Below are 19,179 nucleotides of genomic sequence, written 5' to 3'. Positions count from 1 at the left end.
GAATCGGTCTTGGATCACCACCAGATACCAAGCACCTGATGCTGATGTAACCGAATAATTTTTTTTGAAATGTCAGATTCCTTCAAGACTCCCTATGCTGATGCTGAGTGACTATCCTGTTATGCTGAGTGACTATCCTCTTCCTCCTCAATGATCATGCTGATAGCTTGTAAGAATATTTTTGGTTCTAGGCACCGCCACCAGTGGCTAAGGCCCAATTTTTCTGCCCCTGTTTAACAGGGGCGTGTAATTACAATTTTTGATGCAATTCTTTGCAGCAGGGCTCATTCCTGCGCTCCAACTAGAATATCTGTGAGGGGTTGCAGTGTTGTGGCACCAGCACCAATGCCTAAGGCCCAATTTTTCAGCCCCTGTTTAACAGGGGCGTGTAATTAACATTTTTGATGCAATACTTTGTAGCAGGGCTCGTTCCTGCGCTACAACTAGAGTATCTATGGGGGGTTGCAGTGTTGTGGCACCAGCACCACTGCCTAAGGCCCAATTTTTCAGCCCCTGTTTAACAGGGGTGTGTAATTACAATTTTTGATGCAATACTTTGCAGCAGGGCTCAATCCTGCGCTCCAACTAGAGTATTTGTGAGGGGTTGCAGTGTTGTGGCCCAGTGCCTAAGGCCCAATTTTTCTGCCCCTGTTCAACAGGGACATGTAATTACAATTCTTGATCTAATATTTCACAGCAGGGCCCGTTTCTGCGCAGACCAAGAGTAACTGTGAGGACTTACAGTGTTGTGGCACCAGCACCACCACCACCAAAGGCCCAATTTTTCTGCCCCTGTTCAACAGGTGCATGTAATTACAATTCTTGATCTAATATTTCACAGCAGGGCCTGTTCCAGCGCCCACCAAGTGTAACTGTGAGGACTTACAGTGTTGTGGCACCAGCACCAGCACCACCATCACCAAAGGCCCAATTTTTCTGACCCTGTTCAACAGGCGCATGTAATTACAATTCTTGATCTAATATTTCACAGCAGGGCCCTGTGAGGGCTTACAGTGTTGTGGCAACACCAACACCTAAGGCCCCAATTTCTGCAGAGTATATAGGGCAGGCCCCTACTTTCAAACATCCAACTTACAAACGACTCCTACTTGCAAACGGAAGGAGACAACAGGAAGTGAGAAGAAATCTACCCCTAGGAAGGGAAATTCTCCCCTGTAAGAGTTAATATGGGAAAAACGTTTCTCCATTCCACTGATGCTTTATCACCAATCCTTGTTTCACTAAAAACCCCAAATTTTCAAAAAACATTTGTCATTGGGACAGAAAGTGAGGTGAAATCTTCTGAAGAGGAGCGCAAACAGCAAAACAAATGTCACAGGGGTGATAACCCTTCCGTATGTTTTCCAAAAAGCTTAAAATAGATTTTTTGGCTGGAGCTAAACACTTTAAAAATGTACCAGTTCAAAATTACAAACAGATTCTACTTAACAACAAACCTACAGTCTGTCTTGTTTGCACCGCCTGTATACTGCTGTTCAGAGGGCCTGGGGCCCCACGCCTTTCCTTTTTTTAAATTTGGGTGCGGGGTTAATGCCCCTTAATATCCATACAAGACCCAAAGGGCCTGGTAATGGACTGGGGGGGGGTACCCATGCCGTTTGTCTCACTGATTTTCATCCATATTACCGGGACCCGACATTACATTAAAGTCGTAAGCAATTTTAAATGACTTTTATTCCTTTAAAAATGTAATTTTGTGCAGGGACTGTTCTAAGCAGGGGAAACATGCACCATTTTACAGGCATACTATAGACACCCCCCAGGTACGATATTTAAAGGAATATTTCACTTTTTTTTCACTTTAAGAATCATTAAAATCACTGCTCCCAAAAAAACTGCAGTTTTTAAAACTTTTTTTTGCATTGATACATGTCCCCTGGGACAGGACCCGGGTCCACAAACCCTTTTTAGGACAATACCATGCAAATTAGCCTTTAGATTAGCACTTTTGATTTTGAGCATTCGTGGGCAAGGTCAGGGCCATCATTCAGTAAACCTAAGGCCTTGAAAAAGGCTTCAAATGACCCTCTGGCTGGGTCATCTGCGGGGAGACTAAACGCCCAAGACTGGAAATCCCCCTGCAACCATGTAATAATCAGGCTGACCCGCTGTGCTTTAGAACCAGAGGAATGTGGCTTAAGCTTAAAGTATAGCATACAACTATTTTTAAAGTTAGAAAACACATGGGGGTCACCAGAAAAATGGTCAGGCGGGTTAACTTTCGGCTCTGGCTCCTGCGTTACTGTTGGAGGTGCATTTACACGCACAGACAGTTCCTGGACTTAGCGTGTCAGTTTTTAAATTTCCTCAGCAAATAAACGGGCCTGTGGAGTGTCCATCTTGAGAGAAATTTTTTGTTAAAGGCTTGTGATAATGTCACGAATGTCACGTCTACCCCAATGCAGGTGGTCAGACACTATAGCTAGCTACTGTGTGCTTCACCTATAGCAGCCCCCTTTCCCTTAAGGCAAGCAGGCCTACCGATACTTGGTTGCCCACAGGACTTATACACAATGCTAAAGTGCCTGGCCACCACACCAGGGCAGACACAAACAGAGCAGACAACAGACTACTTGCAGTTTAGCAGACAGATAACATGGTTCTATGACAGTCCAGGTAAAAGGCAGGCTGAGTTCAGGAAATAGTCCAATATCCAATCCAATGACAGGGTAGGTAAAAGGCTGGCTGAGTTCAGGGAATAGTCCAATATCCAATCGGGGTCATACACAGGGAAATCCCACAGCAAAGCAGGGCAGACAAACGGGAGGCTTGATCAGGAACAATGCAGGTAACTCTGTCTCTATCACAAGCAAGTGATAGAGTGTTCAGTTTGCTTATAACAGGTGACTGACCATCAATCACCTTCCGGGTGAACACAGACAGGGGGAATGCAACAGATGCTGGAATGAGGAGCAGGAGCACTAAGTGATCCTGACAATGTCCTGTATAATATATTAATTATTTAAAATATGAATCATTTGTATCAAGTTTCAGGAAATGTATCTGCCATTTTAGACAAGGACATTGTCATCATTAGATGCTGGTTCTTTTAGAGGGTGAGAAAAACATCCACATTTCACATGTAACAACACAGAAATTAAATAACTTAAAGTCACAGAATACACTTTCATTTTTTTAATATCAGCTTTGTAATACAAACAACAGACATATTTGACAATCCAATATAAGCTTACTTGAAAAAATTTATTTTTTCGTGTTGTCTGTTGGCCATCTCTTTCCACAACTTCCTGGATTCCGTGCATGCTTTGCAGCCTCTACTCTACTTTCAGTTTCAAAGGACAACATATCCCATGGTACCTTGCTGCCTGCAAGTAGTGATCCTGTACTGACTCCGCCCCCTGAAACTTCTCCTCTCAGCACTTCTGTAATTCAGAAGGCAGGCTTTGTGAAATGTGTGACCCAGCAGTGCCTACTCACAGGGCATAGTGAAAATATGTCACAGAATTCAAGGAATTAAATGTATAAGGATCTTCACAAAGTCAGTTTCTCAAACTTCAAGATTGTTCAAATTAATAGGAATAGCCTAGAAAAAATATAAATACAATGTAGAAATGTATATATAATTTTACATTTTCACCACAGATGTGCATTAAATGAAACACATAGCTACACTTGTATAAGTTAAAGGTACATGAATCCGGGAACACCCTGCTTTGCATTGTATGCATAGGTCCTGGCAAACGTTTCAAGGTAGTACATGACTTACTGAAGTTATATAAAAAACTGCAATTAGCGGCAATCTTTAGGGGTCACAGCAGCTACAAAACTATAATATATTTGTGGAAATTGCACTTTCTTTAGTGGAGCCTTTTGCCACAAGTGATAGCTGGCAAGATTACCCCTTCCAAAAGATGATAATGGTTTGGAAGATAATCTCTTCATCAATTTGAAATTATTCCCAGAAATGTTGATACTTTTGTGATAACTATGCCTGACATTGTCTATGGATTAAAACTTGTTTATTAACCCTTGAAAATCAGTTTTTCTGAATTATTAACACTTTTCTCAGGATCGCGCATACACAGAGTAGAGCAGTCATGAGCTCTGTAATTAGACACTTATGAGTACCAGAAATGGCCTGAAGTATGTAATTATAATACTGCTGCCTTTGTATCATTTAATATTTCATCACACCATAAATATGCGGCTTATATTCTTCACCTTCTTGTTCCACATTCATAGCCAAATACGTCTGTTTGGGGAATGATCTGCATGCATAATCTAGTTTTAATTAAAATTATCTTTATGCTAATCAAATACAGTATGAATAAAAGAAATTCACTAACCTAAATTAGCACAATTAAAATATGGACTATGTACCGACTGAACATTGTTGTTGTATCCCTTAATTGCTATGCCCTCCAAAGAGTCATAATTAATTGGGTTTCAACAATTCTGTTTCCTTAAGTCTATTTGTTTGTAAGGTCTTTACAAACAAATTCTTCTAATTCTTTATGATCTAATTTAGGACTTTCATATTAATTAAGACTGAGATGGTCTAAGAATGTCCATGTTTGCAGGTGCTCTTTGTTTAAAGCCTATATATAAGGAAGGAGACCCAGCAGCAACCTCTCCAAATGAGTTGAATGCACTTGAAAATAGGCACATTGACTATAAGAACCATCATGCTTTTCACGCTTTGCACCTTCCTCACTCTTTTCGCCTTTTCCACCTGCTTTGATGAGACTAAAACAATCAATCTAGAAAGTCAAGAGATATATGATGACTTGTTTGAGGTAAGTCTGTTTTGTGGGCACATTTTATGTATAGCTAAGTACATGTGGTTGGGTGTCTTGTATCATATAGCTAAACTGTGCTGCCTTGGGGTCACTATATTAAGCCACTTGACTTAATAATTATAGCAATATGGATTCCTGTGGAGTTCCAGCCAGAAAAGAAGCGTTAAAGCGGAACTTTGGGCAAAAGAACAAATAACAAATATGATATAATCTGTCACTAGAATAAATACAGCAGTTTTCAATTTTCCAAGTCTCTGCTGTTACTTTTTATGACCTGTTGATTCTGCCAGTAAATCTATATTTTCCACTTTCTTTAACACAGTGAAAACACGGTTTGTTTTGCAGTACAATCGCGGTTTGTTGTCATCGTGTTGACAGGATAGTCTTGGTTGGGCATGTAGTTTTAAATGTACTTTAAATAATCAACAAACAATGAAAGCCCAGTTAACATTTTTTAGGTTGTTAAGAGGATCATGTGTTTTCCTTTTGGAAAAAAGGTTAAACTATATGTATACAAGTGTCCACTGTAAGCACCCGTGTCAATGTTACTGGATTTGTCTCAACACCTGTAATTGTCCCTTTTTCTGGACAGCTTGGTTTGCAGGTAAAGATGGATATAATATAAATAAATGTATCTGAAATAAAAATAGGAATTAATATACTAGATACTATCATTACAACATATTAATAGAGTACAATGTTTTTCTCTATGGTTGCCCTTTAGAAGACAAGTTTGGAATTTCCTTAAAAACACCAACACTCCAACACTCCCTAGACCCCTAAAATAACCTAAACTGAGCCATCCACACACAGGTTTTTATCTCCTTCAATGGTGGCAGCTTCCCATGTTGTTTACAGTCTGGCTGGTAAAAATCTAGTGCCAGGCTGCAGCGTTTGTGCTCTAACATCCCATAGGCTTGTATAGGACCTACCCAATAGCAGCATGCCTCATTCAAGTCTGTGGAATGTTAGTGTGTAGGTACAGGCAGCCTGGAGAAGGTAGGCATCTACAGAGTGTATGTTTTCATTTAATGTAGTTTAGGAGACTAGGTATGGAGGGGAGGCTGAGGGGTTTTCATAGCATTTTCATAGAATCCTAATTTTTAACAAAATGGAACTTTGCTATGCATATGTAATCTAGTGTAAAGTGAGTACATTTTTAACAAGTGACAATAGATAACTTGAGTGAACCTGCAGCCTTCTCAATGGAGCCAGTTCACATATGTGCAGGCCGGCCGCAGTGCAGTTTTAAAAAGAGTCTGATGCAATTTTTAGTCCAGTTCAGGTGCGATTTCCATTGTCATACAATTTGACAATTCGCACCTGAACCGCTGAACAAAGTCGTACCAGATGGAGTTTGAACCCACGGTCAAAACCGGACAGCACATATGTGAACCCTTACAGTTCTTTATAATTATACAGTCACATGACTGTACATGACATGATAAATAGGTATCGTAATTGGTATTGGCGAGACCTTGAGAAAAAGTATTGGTACTCGTGCTCTGTCCTAAAAAACTGGTATCAGTTCAACCCTATCCAAAAGGGAACCTGCTGGGATGAAAATATCAAAATATCACTGATTACAATTGACTTTTATTATTAAAATAGGGACCTCAGCTAATTTACATATTATCAAAAAACTATGATATTAAAAACAGATTATGTTTAAGAATTTCCACATCTGTATTTTTAGAAGCTGTTTTAGACCCAAGTTCTTATCTATAGTGATTTTGTAAAAAAAAAAAAAATGAATGTGCTAACAAGTATAAAATGCAGGAACCTAGAGATCCCTGCACAATGCACATACTAGTACACAGTGCTTGCCAAATAGTGGCCTATTCTATATTGAAATATTTCAGTGCTTTCTGGCTTTGTCAAAATTTTCCTGGCCCATTCTGCCTCCTGCACAGTGATGGGGCAGGAGGAAGGTGTGGGGGAAGGAGTGAACAGTTAAACTTTATTTAGTTTACAGCAGTCAGAAAAAATTAATAAAAATTAAATTTTGGATTCTTTGCAATAGGGTATTGCACTTTTTATGTTTCTCTTTACCTTAAAAGAAATGTATAGTGTCGCTTATGTTTTCTGTATTTAGCTATTATATTGAAGACACGATTTTAATTTTTTTTATAAAGGGTAAATATGAATATTGCATGTGCATATTTATTACTTCTTTATTTTTAAAATGTTTATTTTTTGCATTTTAAAATTTAAAAAAAAAAGAACATAAAATAATTAAATCTGACAGCAGTTGGTGTGATAATATTAACATAATAGAAATTCTCAACATCCTATACACACAATAACACTTGCTCACTCACGCATTGCTCTCCATCTCCATCCAACAATATAAAGAAAGGGGGAATTTAAAGAGGGGGATTCTTGTTAATATTCAGAAAAATGTGGGAAAGAGTACAGTAATATACTGATCTTCATAAATAGTCTGTTTAGGTACTTCAGGTAGATCCATTACAGGGGGTGGGATGGCAGGTGTGGTAATGTATCATATCTATCCATGGTTGCCAGAGTTTGTAAAATGTTTGAGGGCATGGTTTACTGATAAATAGTTTTAAATTTAGGTAGCAAATCATTTATAATTTCAATCAGCTGATTAATGCCAGGTGGATTGGAATTTTTCCATTGTAGTAGCATATCCTTCCCGGCATAAAAAAGGATCATACAAATCATGGTTTGTTAGAAGTGGAGGGTATGTACTGTATCAACCCCAGCAAGTTTGTGGGCAGGTCAGGGTAACAGGGTGGTTGTCACATCCTCCATGTTTTCCCTCCTTGGTGGGCTCCAAACGAGGGTCACATGAAAGGCCTATCCCGGGGTGGGTTTTTCTGGGATACGTTAGGCACCTGTAACTGGATCGCTTTACTACCCATGGTGTACCTTTTACTGTTGTTCTGTTTTTTTTTTAATACCCTGAGATAAGGCTAAGACTGCTGTGGGGGAATACGCAACCTTAAGGCGGGCGTCTGCTGTTATAGATGAACATACACCTGCACTGTAACTGTTCTCCAGTTAATTCTTGGGTCCCCATGGCTATGTACACCTTCTCTGTAACTTGCATTTAGGAGGGACATGCTGAGCCTTATCCACATCCACCTGTCCATTTTATCACCACTGCCTCACTCCCAGTAAAGGTATGGGGTCATACAGACTTCATGCATGCACTTCATTTTACTTAACTTACTGTACCTGGGTACAGGCTGGGGACCTCTGTGGTGCAAATCTGCTCCCATTGCTGTGGGAGACAGACTGCTCATGGAGAGAGTGCCGACAACAACTCTCTCCTGCAAAAGGCTATTTCATGCACATACTCAATGACAGACTACTTGTTGAACATCTGTTACCCCAGGTAACCACTTGCTTGTACTCCACACTGTAATAACTCTTCCTGAGCTGTCTTCATAACCCTAGTATTGTAGTGACCAAAACCATCGGATGGTGCCAGTTACTTGCATTACACCCCTTTAATAATGTCAGACCAGGTGGGAACAAGGTTTTAAAAACTTTATTTGGAAAAGTGTGAAATGAACATCTCAAAGTCTAACATGCAAGAACAGGATTTTCCTACATCCCTACTTCTAACTCAGGCTATGTGCTGCCTGGCATACCTGTAAAGGTTGAGTCCATGTATAGACAGGAGTCCATCAGTGGCATAGTCCATGCTTTGGCAGAATCCAGCAGCTGGTGTCTGCGGGGCAAACCCCGAGTTCTGAAGACATTACATCCAGGTAGTAGTGAGCAACATTCTCTATAACCCCAACTCTCTGCTCTCTGGCCTATTATGGGCCCTTGACCTCAACTCTAGACTACTGTCCCTCTTTTATAACATGGCATCAGTGGGCCTGACCCAGAGAAAAACCAGCCAAAAGACCAAAGAAGCGGGAGTGCATTAACTCCTACTCTCCCGGCTGGGACAACACCTCAGTTCCTATTTTTAATAGAGGATTGTGAGTAAAGTATAGGATAGTGTGTGAACAGGTTCAAAAAAGATGGAAAACATCAGACTGAGATTCAGAGCAGGATTGTAGAGTAGGCCCAAATGGTTTAGTTTTGCTGGAGTGTAATGAAAATGATGAATACTTCTAAAGTGAATACACTTCCCACAGTACTAATAACTTCTGTGAGCCAGACTATTTTCAGATCATCAGAAAATTGCATGTTATAAATTTTGAATTTTACAAAAAATAATGGTTCAAAGAAAGATATCTGAAAAACTATTTATTAGCCTAATTATTTATTACTATTTATTATTTATTATAATCATAAAATTGTCTTTGGGTTGGTGGAAGGAAAGGAAGCCTTCCACCAACCTTGATGTATAAATTAGACTTGTGCACAACGGGAAATTTTCGTTTAGCTTCAGTTCGTTGTCATTCTTAAAATACATCATTTCGTTCTGTTATATTCGTTATGTTACGTTAATTCATTTTTGGATAATTCGTTATTATTCGTAGAGTGTCGATATTCGTTATACTGAATCTCAAATCATGTTGAATTCATTCGTTATATGCGCTATAATTTTTTTTGTATTAGTTGAAATTCAATATTAATGTATGTATATATATTTGTGATAATGATTCGTAGTTTGGAAAATAGTTTGTTTATTGAATCTATTAACACACACAATGACAATATCTCTTCTCCTCTTCTCAAATACAATACAACACCCTTCTCACTCAGTTCTCAGGAATGCACTTTGCCAGTAATCCAACCTCCAGCACAAAATTAATCAGCTCATTGGACTTTGAGATTTACTTTGAGTTGACCTTTTGTTTCATTAGATCTTTAACAAATTACCGAATCATGTTGAATTCATTCGTTATATTCACTATAATTTATTTTGTATTAGTTGAAATTCGTTAATTTTTTATTTGGACATTCAGATGCATCCGAATGTCCTAAAGATGCAAAATTTGGCTGAATTTCGATTCATTACGAAACGAATTGCACATGTCTAGTATAAATAGAAATGGTTTGTGATACCTTTATTAGACAACCCTATGGAATCCCAATGACAAGTTAGTTCTTGGAATCTTGAGTTGTTCCAAAGGTGGGATCTGTGAGAGAAGCAAGATCCATTGTGTATGAGAAGCGTCTTCACCTCTGAACCAAACTAGTATAAAAAAAACAAGGGTGAACATGTATTTCTTAACTGCACTCTAAACATTTAATCTGACAGCCAAACATCACTAATACCAGAACCATGAAGGCAGAAGGGTTCCCAGGGTGTAGCCAACCATATACATACTAGGATATGTAGAACTGTAATTGAAGTACCACATCAAAATACTAAAAATCACAAATTAATTTTACTCCAAACATTGATTTTGTACAACATGTTTTGAGGCAACACAACACCCTTTTAATCAGAGCATGTGGGGATATAAAAGCACTCTATCATATTCAATTGATTTGAATAAATATGTTGTTTTCTTTTTTAATATCTTTACAGTCCAAAGAAGATTTACAGAATGAGAGGAATGGTAATTCTGATGAGTATAGGTACATGGGATCCAACAGCATAAATGACATTAACAGATACAACAGACTGTCCATGCAGCCTGAGAACGAATTTCTACAGGAACGAAGCCTTAAACCTGCTGCAAATCTGCCTCTGAGATTTGGAAGAACATCCGATGACAAAATAGCCAAAAGCATTCCCAGCTTTGATAAAATAGCCAAAAGCATTCCCAATCTACCGCAACGGTTTGGGCGTTACTTGTCTGGCAAGACTAAAGTCCAGTCGATGGCTAATTTACCGCAGAGGTTTGGAAGAGCACAATATACCAACCATTTTGTTCACTCTCTTGATACATTACCACTGCGATTTGGAAGAACGCCGCATTCTGATAGACTTCAATATGAAATGAATTCCCATCCTCTAGAATTGAAAAACCCTGAAGAAGACAGTGACAGGAAGGTCATGACAATGTAAAATGTTGCTATTTTGTTATGCAAAGTTGATAACTAGGACTGCTAGGTTTCATTTCAGGACCTTTTTAATGCATGGGCCCACCTGAGCACTGCCCAGGAGCCCCAGGTGCATGGGGGGCCCCATGATAATCTTGCATTAGGCTCTGCCGCTATAGGCTAACTGGATATGTGACAGCAGCGTCGCTCACTACTCCTGTCAGCAGGAAAGAGGAGAAGTACAACAGCCCTGCCTAGTCTTAAAAAAGTGCAGCCAGGCAGGGGAAGGCAGCTGCTATTTTTTGTAGTATTCTAGTACAGCCTCAAGAGCTACCTTTAAACACTAATCTGCAGAGCTGGAGCGGGCAGTACTGGACAGGGCTGTGCATGAAGAAAGCTGCTTCCTGAATCCTGACCTGACCTGCCCTGCCTCCCCTCTGTGCTAGACTGAGTACACAGGAATCTTACTCAGCGGTGTAGGTGCCAAACACTGGTCAGCCAGGTACAGTAAGCTGTGTTTTTTCAAAAAGTATATATGTGAGTGTGTATGCATGCATGTGAGTTTATGTATGTGAGTGTGTATGCAAGTGTGTGAGTTGGTATGTGAGTGTCTATGTACAGTATGTGTGTGAGTTCTGTATGCCTGTGCATACATACAGTATATTTATATGCACATGTGTGTATTTATGTATATCTGTACATTACTGTTAGGCCTTATTCACATGGGTATGCTTAAGCAAACATCCATGTAGGGGCCATGTTTGCCCACACAGGCATAGGATGCACAGGTGTTGCATTCCTCCCCGCGCAGGCAGTTCCATTCATGTCAGTTAGGACACAGCAGCTGCATGCTCAGAGCCACTGTTCCCAATTTGACATCCATATGGGTGTGGGTCCCCAAACACAGACAGTGTGGATTCGGGGACCCATACCCATAGGGATTTAAGATTGAGAGCAGCGGCTGTGCCTATCCAGCTACTGTATCCTAACTGACATGAATGGGACTGCCTGCATTAGGATGCACTGAACACCTGTGCATCCTCATGCAGGCAAACATGGCCCTCGCATGGGTGCACACTCAAAGAGGAGGTCCAGGCTTCCTCAGAAAAACAAATACTGTAGCTGATGACTTTTAATATTAGGACACATATCTGTCCAGGAATCCAGCAGTGTCTTCACCCCAGTCAATTTTTTCATTGGTGCTGCCGCCACCATTGCTTGTAAGGGAAACTGTCAGTGAAGCCTTGCGGCTTCACAGCCGGTTCTCTACTGCGCAAAGCGCACTGTGCTTTTTGAATGACTCAGCAGTAGGGGAAGAAGGTGGGGGAGCAAACTTCCGGGTGAGCTCACTGCAGTGAGCCCATTCGGAAGTGGGAGCGAGTACTTGTCAAAACCAGGTACCTGCTCCCCCCTTCCCCCCGAAAGGTGCCAAATGTGGCACCAGAGGGGGGGGTAGATAAGCGGAGCTTCCTCTTTTGGGTGGAGCTCCACTTTTAGTATGCTCATGTGAAGGCCTAACATTAAGGTACTGAGACACATAAATAAAGGCCACTGAGAGGCTGGGAGAGGCATTTATGGCAGGGGGCAATGTGTACAGGGAGGGGTATAGTGTAAAAAAAGAGTGGGAACAGTGTGTACAGGGGAAAACAGGGTAAGTGTGTAGAAGGGGGCAGTGTGTAGAGAGGGCAGGACAATGTATACAGAGGGTGAATTTATTTTGAGATAATTCCCTGGTTGTGTTTATTTGTTGTTTCTAATCAGACTAAAAAGTCACGCACAATATTTAGCATAATTTAACCACACCCACATTTTGGCACAGTGTGCGTACAGCACCACTGGTCACCATCTACCTGGCAGGGACTCCAGGGCATAACTTTGCCCAGGGGCCTATCATGATATTAAGATGGCCCTGTTCCTTCCAAACAGATAATTGGAATGAACATCTACTTTGACAAAAAATTTATTTTTAATTTACAACAGATGACCTCTACCACAAAGAAATACCAGTAGTTTAAATGTAACATATACTGTGAAAACATATTATAGATGGATTCCACCTCCACAGGATACAGGACATAGAGACAGCAATACTGCTGTTTTCCATTCTATATTCTTAGAGGAAACATTGACAGGATAGGGGGAATTAGCATACAGTACAAGAACAGCAAACATTTTGTTCTTCCTTCGAGTTAACTTGCAGCTCTTACACAAGTAGAGCCTGTAATAAACCCAAGTTATTCTCCACTCCCATCCTTAGAATACTTTCCGAGTGGCTGTCTTACCTTAAGAGGTATCTTTTGACAGTACTCATGAGACCCTATATGATTCTCACTGCTTCTGCGTTTCAAGGTTAGCAGCTAGAGGACATTAAGAACTGTTGATAGGTTTGTGTAATAATTACCATAAGTCTATTTGTTTTTCTGATGGGGGCAATAGCTCAGGTAGCTCAGAGTAGGTCCCCTTATTTATTACTGAATTTGTCCATATCTGAGACTTCCCAAATAAACGATAGTATAGAATGTGGATTAGGTTTTTGTGGGTAAATAAATCATATATTAGATAAAAAAAGAAAAATGTAAATATACGCTTATACAGGATTTCTGAACGGATAACACAACTAATATTTTTCATTATTTGGGGACTGCAGGTTAAGGGAAATTGTGAATTGAGAAAACACAATTTTATTTAAAATAAGGGATAACACTACTAACTGGATCCCTAGTCATACTCTTGTAATTATGCAGTGCATGTGACATTGGTATGGAATAATATAGTAACTTCAACACATTTTGTTACCATAGGTGGCAGAGACATTTGTGACTCCTGATCTTGGACGGGTTCTATAAAAAAAGCCTATATGGACTTCTCTGTAGGTCTAAATGGGTTTTAGTTTTAGGGATTTATAGTGTAGGCATTATGGTTTTTCTTGGGTTCCGTCTCTCTGTAGAATCATAGACAGGAATGCCTGGAATGGTATGTTGCAGCACAACTTCTTGGACTTCTTCCCACAGTGTTTGCAATTTTCCTTGCTAGCGTGCACTCTGTCCCTAGGTTGAAAGGTAGAGTCTGATGCTTCCATCTCTCCTTGCTCCACCCTTGGCTAGTCTTAAACAAACTGTTGGACTTCAGGCAGGCGTCGTTTCCATTGCCAAATCTAGGTCAAAGGTTAAGGTTTGCTCAAGTTTTTCTGTGGGCCTACCATGAGTATGGCCAAACATAACATAACATAACATAGTAGTGTGAGTGGCATGTCAAGGAATATACTGTATTTTTGTATTTCCAGAACACTTTGACTAAGTAATGGGTTTATTTCTTTCATTTCTCATGAGTTATGCCTCTCAGAAGTTGTATCAGGATCTAACTGAGCTTCACAGTTAGATCCTGGGAATTACAGACCAGTTAGCCTAACATCAATAGTATGTAAACTCTTGGAGGGGATGATAAGGGACTATATACAAGATTTCAGTAATAAGAATGATATCATTAGCAGTAATCAGCATGGATTCATGAAAAATCGTTCTTGCCAAACCAATCTATTAACCTTCTATGAGGAGGTGAGTTGCCATCTAGATAAAGGAAGGCCCGTAGACGTGGTGTATCTGGATTTTGCAAAAGCATTTGACACAGTTCCCCATAAACGTTTACTGTACAAAATAAGGTGCGTTGGCATGGACCATAGGGTGAGTACATGGATTGAAAACTGGCTACAAGGGCGTGTTCAGAGGGTGGTGATAAATGGGGAGTACTCAGAATGGTCAGGGGTGGGTAGTGGGGTCCCCCAGGGTTCTGTGCTGGGACCAATCCTATTTAATTTGTTCATAAACGACCTGGAGGATGGGATAAACAGTTCCATCTCTGTATTTGCAGACGATACTAAGCTAAGCAGGGCAATAACTTCTCCGCAGGATGTGGAAATCTTGCAAAAAGACCTGAACAAATTAATGGGGTGGGCGACTACATGGCAAATGAGGTTCAATGTAGAAAAATGTAAAATAATGCATTTGGGTGGCAAAAATATGAATGCAATCTATACACTGGGGGGAGAACCTCTGGGGGAATCTAGGATGGAAAAGGACTTGGGGGTCCTAGTGGATGATAGGCTCAGCAATGGCATGCAATGCCAAGCTGCTGCTAATAAAGCAAACAGAATATTGGCATGCATTAAAAGGGGGATCAACTGCAGAGATAAAACAATAATTCTCCCGCTCTACAAGACTCTGGTCCGGCCGCACCTGGAGTATGCTGTCCAGTTCTGGGCACCAGTCCTCAGGAGGGACGTACTGGAAATGGAGCGAGTACAAAGAAGGGCAACAAAGCTAATAAAGGGTCTGGAGGATCTTAGTTATGAAGAAAGGTTGCGAGCACTGAACTTATTCTCTCTGGAGAAGAGACGCTTGAGAGGGGATATGATTTCAATTTACAAATACTGTACTGGTGACCCCACAATAGGGATAAAACTTTTTCGCAGAAGAGAGTTTAATAAGACTCGTGGCCACTCATTACAATTAGAAGAAAAGAGGTTTAACCTTAAACTACGTAGAGGGTTCTTTACTGTAAGAGCGGCAAGGATGTGGAATTCTCTTCCACAGGCGGTGGTCTCAGCGGGGAGCATTGATAGCTTCAAGAAACTATTAGATAATCACCTGAATGACCGCAATATACAGGGATATGTAATGTAATACTGACACATAATCACACACATAGGTTGGACTTGATGGACTTGTGTCTTTTTTCAACCTCACCTACTATGTAACTATGTAACTATGTAACATGTATCCTATTGCCTTATAGAAGGGTTAGGGTAGTATGAGGCTGGGTTCACACCTATGCAAATTGGATGTGAGTTTCCCCACATCCAATTCGCATAGCAGCAGAATGTGACTGGCTCTCTATGGAGCCGGTTCACATATCTCTGCAGCAGGTCCGGTGCGTTTTGCAGGGAAAACGTGTGCCTTTTTTGGTACATTTCAGGTCCAAATTCAGCCCAAAATTCGGGCTGAAATCGGACCTGAAACGGTGAACCAGGACGCACCGGACCCCTGCTGTGCGACGGGTCCGTCTTAGGTGTGAACCCAGCCTTAGACTTCTTAATGCATGGTGAATGGCAGCAATCTTTGAAGAACTTGCTTTCAAATCATAGACCCTGATCTGATGTATCTTCCGCAGACAGCCATAAGTAATGCAGAGGTGTTTCCACACTATCTGGGCGGCAGTCTTGGCAGTGTGGTCAGTGATCAGTACTGCCACTGAAAACTTGGTAAAGTGGTCCACCATGACTAGATTATGATGGTATCCATCTTTTTACATTTTGAGTGTAAGAAAGTCTATGGCCAGTATTTCCAGTGGGACAGGTGTGTGCCAAGTTTGGGTGGAATTTGGGCTGCAGCACCCTTAGACACTGAACAAGCCACACAGTGTCAGCAGTCTCGTTTAACCAACTCGTTTTTAACTAACTCGTTTTTACACAAATGGCTTTTCTCTTGGACCAGCTGACTGTTTTGTGGTCTCAACAGTGTCCCACTTCCATGTGGATTCTCACCATCACAGAAAAGGCCCAGACATTTGAGAGTATAATCTGCCAGTTCACTAATTAGTCATGAAGGAACATTATTTTGCAGCACAGTATAACATTCATCAGTCTTTGAAACAAAATAATGGATAGTAGAATAATTTTATAATTTAGCACACATCAGTGGTCATCCACTATTTTGTTTCAAGGACTGTTAGCACTGAGCTGTATCTGCAAACAGTTATATTATGGGCAAGTGTGGACCACCCTAGAGCAGTAGTATATGTGTTTTGATTATACCATCCATGTGGTCAAGAAGGCACCACTCACTCGGTAGTTTTTGGTTGCTGGCAGTAGCGTCAATCTTTCTCTGGGACTGGAGAGCTATATTGCCTCTATTAGGGGTACAACTACTGGATCCTTTCTCTATGTCTCTCTGGCTTCTCCATTGATCCTCAGAGGAGTATTCCTGTCTGTGCTTCAATACAAATAACTCTGTCATGAGCTATGCCATCCCTTCTGTCAAATTCCAGATGGCCACCTCCCATGGACCTGTCTTTTCAGTTGCAGTTGGGTCTATTGATTTCCCACTTACAACAGTCATGGGTAGGCCTGAGCCTGTAAATCCCTGCTCTTGACATGCTATGGCTGCTTCTAATAGTTTGTGGAACTTAAAATTACAGTAGTTTCTGTCTTTCCAATGCAAGATTTATCTGACCTTGTCAGACACCAATCTATCTACAAATTGTTTCTTCAGCCAACCATCTGCATCACCATGGCCATCCCACTGGGCCCCTTTCCCTACTGTTTATCTCTGTTGTTATGTCTTCCAGTTCCAGTGCATATAGCGGAAAGGATTTTTTGCTCTCTGCTTTCTGTCAATGAAGGCCTTAAAAGTCCCTTAATGTCATTGTTGGCTATACACTCATTCAAAGCAGTTCATTATCATGTCAGGGGAATCCTTGTCATCCAATAGGAGATGGTTTAATTTTCTTGTTTCTTCCTCTAGACTCTAGAGGGTGGAAATTCATAAAAACAAATCAAGGCCAGCAATCTCTTGACCCAATCACCCAAGTCAGGACCTGGCCCTGTGTACTTGGGTAATTCTTGCAGCAAGAATTGTCAGAAATAAGAAGGTTATTTTTGCAGAAGTGGTAAGTTGCCTCCTTCAATTTGGATCCATACTACTTACTCCAGACACCACAACTGGTGTCGCTGTTGTGCTACTCAAATTGCCATTGCCTGACATGGCCGATCCTTTTTGTATATGCCAAGTTTAACAGGATAGGTAATTGGCCAAATGATTAAGGAATAACGGTAACTTGCAGTTTACTTAGCAGGTGCAAAGTTATAAGTAATAATGCAAACCAGGTTTAGGAGAACAAAAAGCATGCATATACAGCAGAATAATACAAAACAGATTATATAAGCTGCACAAACATGAACTATTCACAGCAATGTATCTGTCGCTCAGTCAGGATAACATGTGGCTGCTTAGTTTATTCCATATAAGCATCTGTAACAACAGAGTCTAGCTGGGAATCACTACTTCACTAAAACAGGTCAGAACACTAACCGCTACTTGCGCTTTTCCTCATAAACAGTGTCCCTCCCACTTAGGGCCAGGGTAGCCCTGATAACACGGGTGAACGGCTGAAATGATCCAATGCCTGGGGACAATTATTCTCCCACTGGAACTGGAGTTGCAATTGGGGAGTTTTGTGATTTGAAGTTTAAGGGGTCTGCATCTTTATCTGAGCATGGTGAGTAAATGGGTACTTTACATGAGTAATTTGTAAAACGCAGGTGCAGTTTTGATTAAACACTGTGGTGTGGTATCCAGCAGAACGCATATAGTAATAGCGGCCCTCTGTTATTAATAGGTCCTGAATGGTGAACTGTCCTAGTTACAGTCAATGCTGAGGATTAATTGGGTAGTATAAGGTATCGGGTACATGAGAAAATAAACATATGCAAAATACATTTGCAATATTGACAAACATAATTTTAAACTTAAATTCTGCTCTATTATAAGTTGAATCTCAAATTATGCCTTTACTGAATAACTAATATGCAAATAACATATAACTAAATAAAACATAAAATAAAAATGTTAATATTTCACATTTTATCATAATAATCCAATGTTATTAAAAAATAAGATATTGCATATATTAAATTTCTTTTTTATTTCAACCTAAATTTTGCTATTATTATTAGTATTATTATGGGTAAAATAGTGCACTGCTAGTGTTCTAATACCCCCTTTTCCTTTTTTTAATTGTAGAAAAGACAAGCAATGACCTTCGAATACGAACGGAGTCTCCAGATGTAGCAGCTAGTGAATCGCCCACAAAACCCATCATCTGTCCAACACTGTATTTCAAACAGCCAGATATGCACTCTTTGCACATAGTGGTGAAATCAGCTTTACGCTAATGCATGACCCACTTTGAAATCAAAAGAAAAGTGATGAAAATGCAAAGCAAAGAAATGCATCAGAAAACTGTGATGAAAACAATTATTTAGTTAAAGTACAACAAAACTACATTATTATACTGTAAATAAAAATAATAGAAATAAAATAAAATGTAGTGTCAAATTTATTTATTTTACACACGCTCTTCTCCACCCAGAAGTCAGTGGGTCAAAATAATCACATCAGCTGGAAGACTCCATATACAACAAAAATGGGGGATGTAAGACAATTGGCACCAGTCACTTTGGTGAATAAAGATGGATTTGATAATTGATCAAAATTGTGGGAGTGAGAGTTCAAGGCTGCGGATACCCTAAGTACAGTTCCATATGTAGCACCTCCCTGGGTCTTCTGGGAGCAAGGAGGGTACCTCCAGGGGCAGGGGACAAGCTTACATTCACCCCAGGGCTGAGTCCATGGTTATAATGGGAAGTTAGAACAGAATTAGGGGAGGTTTCAGATACCATTTGCAGATCACTTACAGA

General features: G+C 40.3%; 1 protein-coding gene and 1 long non-coding RNA gene across 3 annotated transcripts in view; one reads left to right on the top strand and one right to left on the bottom strand.

The window, feature by feature from the left end:
* Nucleotides 1–3,147: 3,147 nt before the first annotated feature.
* Nucleotides 3,148–19,179, bottom strand: part of LOC141144435 (uncharacterized) — a 36,762-nt gene continuing 20,730 nt past the window's right edge. Inside the window, exons 2-3 of the long non-coding RNA XR_012244406.1 lie at nucleotides 9,780–9,909; nucleotides 3,148–3,565 (exon numbers count right to left, since the gene is read on the bottom strand). This is a non-coding gene — a long non-coding RNA (uncharacterized lncRNA). The remainder of the gene's footprint in view (nucleotides 3,566–9,779; nucleotides 9,910–19,179) is intronic.
* On the top strand, nucleotides 4,589–18,774 carry NPVF (neuropeptide VF precursor). Of its 2 annotated transcripts, none has more exons than XM_073630131.1 (3): nucleotides 4,589–4,778; nucleotides 10,249–10,727; nucleotides 18,503–18,774. In XM_073630131.1, exons 1-3 carry the CDS (start codon nucleotides 4,629–4,631, stop codon nucleotides 18,516–18,518), a joined length of 645 nt encoding a protein of 214 aa, XP_073486232.1. In that variant the 5' UTR covers nucleotides 4,589–4,628; the 3' UTR covers nucleotides 18,519–18,774. The 2 variants fall into 2 exon arrangements, with proteins under 2 accessions (XP_073486232.1, XP_073486231.1); XM_073630130.1 differs by having other exon boundaries at nucleotides 10,249–10,716; nucleotides 18,503–18,772.

Source organism: Aquarana catesbeiana, linkage group LG05, assembly GCF_042186555.1.
Source record: "Aquarana catesbeiana isolate 2022-GZ linkage group LG05, ASM4218655v1, whole genome shotgun sequence".
Lineage (NCBI taxonomy): Eukaryota > Metazoa > Chordata > Amphibia > Anura > Ranidae > Aquarana > Aquarana catesbeiana.
The sequence above is the reverse complement of the archived record's forward strand: the minus strand, read 5'-3'. Positions and strand labels throughout refer to the sequence as shown.

Coding starts and splice junctions, on each gene's coding strand:
- NPVF (XM_073630130.1), top strand. CDS start 4,629: ATGCACTTGAAAATAGGCACATTGACTATAAGAACCATCATGCTTTTC. Junction 4,779..10,248: donor TATATGATGACTTGTTTGAG/GTAAGTCTGTTT, acceptor ATATCTTTACAG/TCCAAAGAAGATTTACAGAA. Junction 10,717..18,502: donor AAGAAGACAGTGACAGGAAG/GTCATGACAATG, acceptor TTTTAATTGTAG/AAAAGACAAGCAATGACCTT.